This window comes from Boleophthalmus pectinirostris, unplaced genomic scaffold (genome assembly GCF_026225935.1).
Source record: "Boleophthalmus pectinirostris isolate CB_2022bp ecotype Guang Dong unplaced genomic scaffold, ASM2622593v1 HiC_scaffold_17, whole genome shotgun sequence".
In the NCBI taxonomy this organism is placed as follows: domain Eukaryota; kingdom Metazoa; phylum Chordata; class Actinopteri; order Gobiiformes; family Gobiidae; genus Boleophthalmus; species Boleophthalmus pectinirostris.
Genome location: NW_026571115.1, coordinates 5803545 through 5813566, shown reverse-complemented (window position 1 = coordinate 5813566; position 10022 = coordinate 5803545). Strand labels below are relative to the sequence as shown.

At 41.1% G+C, this 10022-nt stretch overlaps 1 protein-coding gene across 1 annotated transcript; it reads left to right on the top strand.

Annotated features, from left to right (window-relative positions):
• The first annotated feature begins 3174 nt into the window (after nucleotides 1-3174).
• LOC110154438 (ADP-ribosylation factor-like protein 4D) lies at nucleotides 3175-9766 on the top strand. The gene is made up of 3 exons (XM_020918423.2): nucleotides 3175-3348; nucleotides 4375-4848; nucleotides 8896-9766. The coding sequence occupies exons 2-3, from the start codon at nucleotides 4423-4425 to the stop codon at nucleotides 9058-9060; spliced, it is 591 nt and encodes a 196-aa protein (XP_020774082.1). The 5' UTR covers nucleotides 3175-3348; nucleotides 4375-4422; the 3' UTR covers nucleotides 9061-9766.
• The last annotated feature ends 256 nt before the right edge of the window (nucleotides 9767-10022 follow it).

Below are 10022 nucleotides of genomic sequence, written 5' to 3'. Positions count from 1 at the left end.
GGTGAGACAGGTGAGACGGTGAGTTGAGACAGGTGAGACAGGTGAGTTTGAGACAGGTGAGACAGGTGAGATGAGGTGAGACGGTGAGACAGGTGAGTGAGACAGGTGAGACGGGTGAGACGGTTGAGACAGGTGAGACAGGTGAGACAGGTGAGACAGGTTGAGACAGGTGAGACAGGTTTGAGACAGGTGAGACAGGTGAGACGGTTGAGACAGGTGAGATGGTGAGACAGGTGAGACGGTTGAGACAGGTGAACGGTGAGACAGGTGAGACAGGTGAGATGGTGAGACAGGTGAGACGGTTGAGACAGGTGAGATGAGTGAGACAGGTGAGATGGTGAGACAGGTGACACGGTGAGACGGGTGAAACAGGTGAGACGGGTGATACGGGTGAGACGGTTGAAACTGTGAGACAGGTGAGATTTTAGGTGCATTTCTTTCATGTCTCCATGGAGATGTTATAGCTGTGTGTGAAATGTTCCACAGTATGGCATTAGCCGTACCTATCTTGTATTTTCATAATTCGACAAATGTTTAATATTTCAATCTGACTTGCTCTATTATTTAGTTAGATATGTGAGGCCTAAAATCTTGTTTAGTAGATTTAATGTTCAGAGGTGGAACAACCCAAAACTGTACACATGGAAGTGTACTGTTACTTCAAAACCACTCAAGTCAAAAGTAGTGTTCCAAAATAAAATACTGAAAAATAAAAAGTAAAAGTAAAGCAGTATTTGAGAAGGCTGTGATTGTGACTGGGATAATCCAATTTATAATTTAAGGTTAATGTAATTTAAAGAAATAATGCACAAAATCTGGTGTTTTCAAAGGACACACACAAAAAAAGACAAATTAAATCAGATCTGAACGAGCTGCAAGAAACACAAATGTTCAAATCATTTCAGATTGTCACATAAAACTTACTGACAACACTCACTCGCAGAGGGAAGAGAACGAATCACCTACTCATCCAATATAGTAAATCACCCACACTGTTGGCTTTTTACCCGACACAGTATGTGTAGTGTACTCAGGAAAAAATAATTATTTAATTACTAAGCTTATTTTCCTATTTTATTTTGACCTGTTTCTTGCTCTTTTTTGCTACTTGTTTAGAATGTATTATTACCATTTAAATGGATTTCTCTTTATTCTAGTATATTGTGATGTGTGACTCCTGTGTCCAAATCATTTCCCTTGTGGATCAATAAAGTCTGTCTAAGTCTAAATACATGCGTAAATACATGCGTAAATACATGCGTAAATATATGTGTAAATACATGTGTAAATACATGCGTAAATACATGCGTAAATACATGCGTAAATACATGTATAAATACATGCGTAAATACATGCGTAAATATATGTGTAAATACATGTGTAAATACATGCGTAAATACATTCGTAAATACATTCGTAAATACATGCGTAAATACATGCGTAAATACATTCGTAAATACATGCGTAAATATATGTGTAAATACATGCGTAAATACATGCGTAAATATATGTGTAAATACATGTGTAAATACATGTGTAAATACATGTGTAAATACATGTATAAATACATGTATAAATACATGCGGAAATACATTTGTCAATACATGTGTAAATACATGTGTAAATACATTCGTAAATACATGCGTAAATACATGCGTAAATACATGCGTAAATACATTCGTAAATACATTCGTAAATACATGCGTAAATACATGCGTAAATACATGCGTAAATATATGTGAAAATACATGCGTAAATACATGCGTAAATATATGTGTAAATACATGTGTAAATACATGTATAAATACATGTATAAATACATGCGGAAATACATTTGTCAATACATGTGTAAATACATGTGTAAATACATTGTAAATACATGCGTATATACATGCTTAAATACATGCGTAAATACTTCAGGATTATTCAGCTCATTTAAATAATGTGAATTGAAATCATTACATATTCATTTTGTCCAGTGTCCAGGCTGTGGACATGTCCAGGCTGTGGACATGTCCCTGCGGCTCACAGGGCAGTGGTCAGACTATCTCTGTCCTCCTTAACCAGTTAGTGGACATGTTTCTTTGATTCAGTCGTTTTAGATGAAATGATAAGATGATGATCGACAAGAGTCAGAGATTAGAACAAAGAGCAAACACAAGAACAATATGTGGAAACATGATATCAAACTATGAATTAAAGTCACTCCTCCACAGTAAGTGACTGGAACCCCGGGGTGTTGGCTTTTACTGTACAGAACACGTCTAGTGTACTTAAGAAAAATACTACTACTACTACACTACTTCAGTATCCTGTTTGTACTTGTCTGTTTATGTTTGTGGTTCAGTGGAAATTTGTAGTTTCATCATTACTTACTCAAAGTTTCCAAACAGATTACATCTTGTTTAAAACAAAAAAGAAAAAAAGAAGAGCCAAGATAGTACAGTATAGTTAAAGAAAAAAAAAAAAGTGATTTTGTTGGCTAGAAGAAGACACAGAGCCTGTAGTTTGGAAGCTTTTATAAAAAAATTTAAAAGTCTGTCACGTTCTGGAGGTGGCACATCACTGTATGGAAATAGAAAGTTCAAACCATACTTTGAAACATTTTCCATTGGACATAAATACATTTTCTTCCATATGCCACACTGTGGAATATTAGAGCCAAAAGAACATTTCCATGGAAACAAGCAGAAATAGGTTCTGCTCTAGAACTAGTAAGAGTCAGGTATGTGGAGATATGAGCCACAGAACACTATAAACACAACCAAAATGAAAACTTGCTTTTATTTTAGTCTATTTCTTGGTGCAAAGTTACATACTGTCTCTTTATTGTAGAAGAACACATGAATCTTCAGTGCTGGAGTGAAACATTTTCACTAACTTAATATTCTCATTATTAAGTAGTGGAAATGTGAAAATGCATGACCTATATTTTTATCAAGAACTAAAACATCTGAAATACCAAAAGTCTTGGTAAATGTTGGTTTGTGTGTGAATGAATCGAAACACAACTCCAGGTCAGTTTTGAACAAGGAAATAACAATGTAACAGAGATCAGAAAGTAGACTTTTAACAACAACTAAATCCACATCAGCACATCAGCTCAGGTCACGTAGGATGTGCAGGTCACGTGGAGGTAGGCGTGGCTTATGTCCCTTTACTTGTGCGCGCTGCTCTCTCCAGCTCCAGTCCCGTCCGTGCGCTCTGCGTCCTGACCGCGCACAGCCGCTCCTCTCCGGATCAAATCCCGACTCTGCACCGGTGGATTTTACGCGACAGTCGGACGGATTGAATTTCACGTTACGTTTTTGGAGGATTGCCCGTTAGTTTAACCGCAAAACAGCGCAGGTAATTTCACTTCTTGGTTTCACTCCGCGGAGCTCCTTTTCTCCGATCACACGGCTTGGAGAAAAAATAGTCCGTTCCTACTTTTTGCCCGTTATCAGTGTTTTGGAAATCTGCACGTTTAAAATGCGTTATCCTTTTCGAAAATAGATGCTTTAGTGCACGTTTGACGCTTTTTTGTCTGCTTTTCAGTGCTCAGGCTTGTACTATGGAACAGATGTGTTTTATTAGCCCACAGATCCCTGTGCGAGCGCTGGCTGACCAGATGGCTCACTTTTGTGCAGGGAAAACGGGAGGCTTTAACCGTAAAATGCCGTAAAAAACTGTAATTACTGGACAAATGTCTTTATTTTTAATATAAGTGTTTGGATTTTTACAGGAGAACAGTTTATACAAGTAATTCTGAAACTTTCTATTGTCTTTTCTTAGTTTTTAATATTTTAGGCCTATTGCTCAGTCCAAGCTTGAATAATGTGGAATTTATTATAGAAAAGTTACTATAACGATGCAGTTCTGTTAGTATTGTATCCAGTTGACTTTTATGCAGTGTAGGCAAGCCAGATGAAATAGCTTTGGGCCCCAAATTAAGGCCCCATAAAATCTGGACCTAACTCCCAGCTTGAAAATGTTACAGCATGTTTCCTCTTACATGCAAATTGTGACAAAACAAATGACCAGTTTTTACATTGAACTGTTTACATTTTTGGTCTATAGAGAGGCCCCTGGAGCCCCTCTGGATGCAGAGTGTAGACTGCTCTTTTCCTAGTATCACAGTATGCTGTTCTGTAGGCGTAAATAACATACACTCTAAGTCTATCGACTAATGACCTGGTATTTGTACTTGCTGCACTTTAATTTGTAATTTGATTGAATCATTACTCAAATTAGATAAGCCCACCAACGGTTCTTAAGACAGTTTTATATTCTGTTTTTGAGTATTAATCTATAAATGACGTGACTGTTAGATGTGACTATTTCAGATTAAATAAACTGGACAGCTCCATGAAAATGTATCATTTTTTTTCTCAGATCTATAATTACCTTCTGAAGTCACTCACCCATCCTCCACCTTACACTATGGGGAACCAGCTGAGCGAGCGGGCCCCTGGGAGCCCCTTCCTGCCTGGTCTCCAGCCCCTGCACATTGTGGTGATTGGCCTGGACTCTTCTGGCAAAACGGCTCTGCTCTACCGCCTCAAACTGGGCGAGTTCGTGGACACCATTCCCACCAAGGGCTTCAACATGGAGCGTCTGAGGCTGAGCGGTGGCAGTCTGTACCAAGTGTGGGACGTGGGGGGCCAGGACAAACTCCGGCCCCTGTGGAAGTCGTACACGCGCAGGACAGACGGGCTGGTGTTTGTGGTAGACGCCGCTGACCCCGAGCGCCTGGAAGAGGCGCGAGCAGAGCTGCACCGGATGGCCCGCTGTCCAGAGAGCCAGGGAGCACCCATCCTGCTGCTGGCCAACAAACAAGACCTGCCCGGGGCCATGATGCCGGCACAGGTGAGACTAATGCTAATGTTATCATGTAGTAGATATAGGCGAGTTTCATTGTTGACAAAAGCGTGTGTTGCATGCTGGGAATTATTTTGGTCGGCGGCAATAAACACTAATTCAACATGACGGACGGAGCGAGAAAACACGTAAAAGGTATTGATCCCGGTTATTTATCCACTCTAACGGCAGAGGACCCAAGACCATTTGACCAGAAATTGGTCATAAGCATCGATGGACGCCAAATCACCCTTTTCAACCCCTACAAAAGATGAACCAAGCCAAATTTCTGGTCAGCATCGCCAACTACCTGGACAAATATTCACTTTGGTGATATCCACAATGACTTGGTGGAAACTCCTGGGCCATTCACAGAAGAAAAGAGGAAAACCTCCAAGAGTCTCGATGTGTTGTTGAACTTGTTGGAGTCCACGGTTTGTTAGGATCTTCTACATTTGCTCTGCGAATGTTTGAAAGCCATTTAATTCACCGTTAGTGGTTCTTTTCACTCAGAACACGAAAAAGACATTTTCCTTCTTCCGTGCTTCTATTTGTGCATCCGATAATGCAGCAGGAATTTACCATTATCGGGGAGAAATACGCGAGGTTACGCACTGTGTTTGACCACTATCGTGTTTCTTGCCTCCGACCTAAATATTTCCCAGCATGCAACGCGGGCTTTTAATAACAATGACGTCAGCTGAAACTCGCCTATAAGAGAGGCTTTATCTGTCTGGGGCTGTGTCCACAACAGGGATAAACTGCTTCATCAACCGTTTCACTTTATAGAAACCGTCTGACATCGCAATTCATTTGCTTGACGGTAGGCGGGTACTTTTTTCATTTAACCAGTCGCTGTTATTTGGTTGTGGCGTACGTAATGCTCCACTAACGGGGCTAACTGGTATATTAAGCTTTTCCCAAATCCCATAGGAAGAAGGACAGTAACGTCTTTCCTCTTGATAAAATTCACCAAACATTCTCTTTGTTATGGCTTTAAAGCCTTGATCTCAGGAATCGTAGACAACACAGAATACCATATTTTCCAGACTATTGAGCGCGCTCTTAAGCCTCCAACCCCATCAAAAAATAAATGCGCCCCATGCCAACGAGGAACGGAGGAACGAACCGAAAAAGCAAGTGCAATGTGCCACTTCTAGACACAACTGAACAACTGAGTCACTGCGAACACGCCGACAATCCAGCGGTCCCAGACAGCACCCTCCCTACACACCACAACTGAACAAAGCCCAGAGTCACCGTGAACGCCACAAACAAACAAAACCACTCACCCATCACACTGTTGGGTTTCCTTTAAAGTCCGGTGCATTTTATTTGTGAAAAAAGTTCGAAAATAGACCTTTTAATGACGCCTTATAATCCAGAGCGACTAATAGTGCTTCCGCCATAGGGTATATGGCTCTTTGCTGATTGGCTGGTGCTCAAACTCTCACTTCTGGAGTTTTTATGAATTGTCTAGTGTATTTTGATTCCTGATCTAGTCACTGGAGAGAAATGAAATTGAGCAGAGGCACTAGGTGGTGCCAGCCTGGCTACAAGAGGGATTGGATGAAACACAAGATTGGATCCATGGGATGAAGACTTTAGAATAATTCAAGCAATTCAGTTTCCAGTTTTGGCATCACAAAGTGGAACAGAACATTTTAAGCTTTGGAGATGTAGACAGACTTTTAATACAGGATTACTCAAACACAAAAGTCAACTCCAGGTGAGTTTTTGAGGAGGGAACAGCATTAGAACATTGCTTCAAGCCCACACGAGTCAAGTTTGTGTAATATAGGACCTTTTATGAGCTGCATGACGCTGTAGAGCCTCTCCTGCACACCTCGTTACATTGGTTGGAAACTCACACTATAGAACCTTGGCACTTGTCTCCTTTCCGTTCTGTTTGCTTGACATACATATGGGATCAGTCGTCATTTCTGCCCATATGTGATGACGTTTTCAGTTGGTTCCATGGGGTTATGAGTGAGTTCATGGGAGATTGTGTTGAAATGTGAGACTGGTGTGCACAGTGGAGCAGGTGAGGTGCTGTAGGCCATTCCAGTGTGTGTTAAACCTGGGCTCATGTCACTGCCACACCGCGTCACTCTGTAGGCCCTGCACGCATCATCCTGTGCTTCCCCCACAGGATTCTGGGATTAATTACATCACCACAGCTGTGTAGGTACAACAGAGCTGAGTTCAGCAGAAATATGGACTTTTATTTGTTGAAGTTCCTATATTACGCAAACTGAGACTCTTGTGAGCTTTAAGCCATGTTTGATTGTTGTTACCTCCTCAGAAACATGCCTGGAGTTGTCTTTTTGTTTCATTCACATTTCATTTGAGTAACCTTTTTTTTTTTTTTTTCTGTGTATATCTCCAAAGCTCAAAATGTTCAATCTTGAAGTGGTAATTTTCTTTTTACCTTTACTTCAGTAGTGGTTGGAAATTCTGGGTCTGAAATTATCAAAATGATTCCAGTGAAGGTGTATGGAGTTTTAAAACACAGCGGAGCACTTCCTGTGTTTCTGTTTGTGTTTTTAGTTTGAGAGAAGAACTCGGCATAAATGTGCAGGGTTTGTGTGTTAAACATGTGTGAATGAAAAAAAACACAACTCCAGGTCTGTTTGTGATGTGGAAACTACATTAGAACATAGATCAGAAAATAATATAAAATGTGAACCTTTTAAAAATGTGAAAAACGGAACTACCATATTTTCCGCACTATAAACCACACCAGAATATAAGGCATTAAACAAAACAACAGTTAGATAAGTCAGTCAAACTTTATTTAATGCGTTCACAATAACTCTCAACTTTGTTCAATTGTAACTTGTAAAAAAAATCCTGTCTGAGACGCTAAATTGTTATCATATTCACAATAAGTCGTAATAGTTCAAACAGTTGGGTGATTCCGGCGTCAAGCACGCCCACATCCCTCTCGTCATTATCCGAGTCAGTGTGGTTACTGTTCCCTGGCAGTTCAGTGATGGTTCTGGTCTTGGTGAAAGCTCGGACCACAGTTGATACTGATCCTTAGTCCGGGCGTCCACGATCCGTTGGCAGATCGTGGCGTAAGTGGCTCGGCGCTGTCTCTCTGTCTTGGTGAATGTGTGTTCTCCTTCTCTCATCCACTGCTCCCACACAGCTAAACGCACTTTCACTTTAGAACAGCCTTGAGTTTAAAGTGGCGTTGTGAGCGTGTCTCTTGACAGGTGCATTTTGATATTAAAAGAAATCATAGTATGTATTACTCCTGATGCTCCTGACTATGGGAGCTGTGATGCTGCAAGTGGAGCGGCTTTGTACTTTACTAAAGTCGTACCAAGACAAACCAATACATTCATATAAGATGCTCTGGATTATAAGGCATTAACAGTAATTTTTTGATGAAATTAAAGGCTTTTTAATGCGCCTTATAGTGCGGAAAATACGGTAGTTCATTTTAAACTCTTTGCAGTGGTCCAGAGTTATTCCTCACTTACTTTATGCATTCTGAGCATCCTAGTTATTCACTGCACTTTCTCAACTTTAAGAGACCTAACAAGCTAACACTAACTAGCACGCTAATGTGCACTTTCTGATTATCAGCCAAAAAATAATAATTTTTTTATTGGATGCATGTGGCACACAGAGGACTTATTTTGACGTCAAGAGCTGCTTATACAAGTATCTGAACTGGGACAAGACATTTTTTGCTCAAAGGGATTGACATAATAGCAGAGATTTGCATATTTCACAAATCTATGTTTCTTCATTTTTAGACCTTTGATTAAAATGTGAAAATGACATGACATCTTTCTTTTATGCAATCAAGCATTTTAAAACAACATTGTACAAAGCACCAAGCCCTGGAGCAGGTTTCATTTCACAAACAGGCCTGAGTCACATTTACAGGTGAACTTTAGTACCAAAGAAAAAGTTCAAGTACTTTGATTCCAGACAATAATGACATTTTATAGTTGGATGGGCACAGACAAAACCATGGTGTTGTATGTATGTACGTGTTTCTGTGTCTCTGACCCTGTCTCCTGTCTATCTGTTGGTCAGGTGGAGAAGGCCCTGTCGCTCCATGAGCTCAGCTCGTCCACACTGCACCACACTCAGGGCTGCTCCGCTGTGGACGGGGCCGGTTTACAGCCTGGACTGGACATGCTCCACCACATGATCCTGCAGAGGAGGAGGAGCCAGAGACAGAGCCACAAGAAGAGATGAGAGACGAGAGTCAGCCTCACGGGAACTCCGGGGGACGGACCTCCAGGGTGAACATTAAAGGACACGCATAAAGAGGCAACGCTTAAGAGGCAAGCCTAAAGGGACAACCAGGGAACAGACCTGGGAGAGACTCTTTATAGTAGAGGCTGACAGCGCCCCCTACAGACCCACGCCGGGACAGGCCACTGAAGGAGCTGTGTCTGCCGGAGGACGCAGGGACATAACTGCTCATGTTGCACAAGTCCACTTAGACTTTTTCTGTTGGACTCCTCTGACCTGTGGACATTTTCAGACCTAAGAATGTTCTCAGGTGCCTTATTACACGCTGTGTGAAATTTGTTTGTGGTCTACAGTGTTTGTGTCAAATCCACAAATGTTGAATTTTCTTGTTGTTGTTCAAGTGGCTGGTTCCACTCACTTTTGTAATGTATAAACTATTGCATTTTACACTAGAATTTTGAATTATTCTCATTAGAGTTAGTTTTTTTTTTTTAAACAATGTTTCAATGAACATTTTTGACATTTGACCTGCCCTCATCTCAGGTGAACACTACACGGATGTATGCAAAGATGGTAGGGCATCTGACACAGCACCTGTATCTCCAGCTCTTTACCAAAGTACTGTATTTGAAGTAGACTGAAGGACACTTTGTACTTGTACTCATGTTTTTGTAAAAAAATAAATGATTGTCAGTGCAGTCCTGTAGCCTGGTGTTTCTCAGTGTGTGACGTGGGTGCGGTTTTGCCTCCAGGATCAGGACAGGACAAACGTGTCGGGACAGGGAGGGCATCTGACTCAGTCCCACAGGTCCCAGTGCGTCAGAAGACCTGCTCGACCTGTCCTCACATCCTGGGACAAAACAAAGTGCCTTGTTTAGTGTGCTATTGACCATATAAGGACATGTGCTGGAGAATTTTGTAAGGAAAGAAAAGCTTCATTACTCAATGAGCACAGTAGTAGT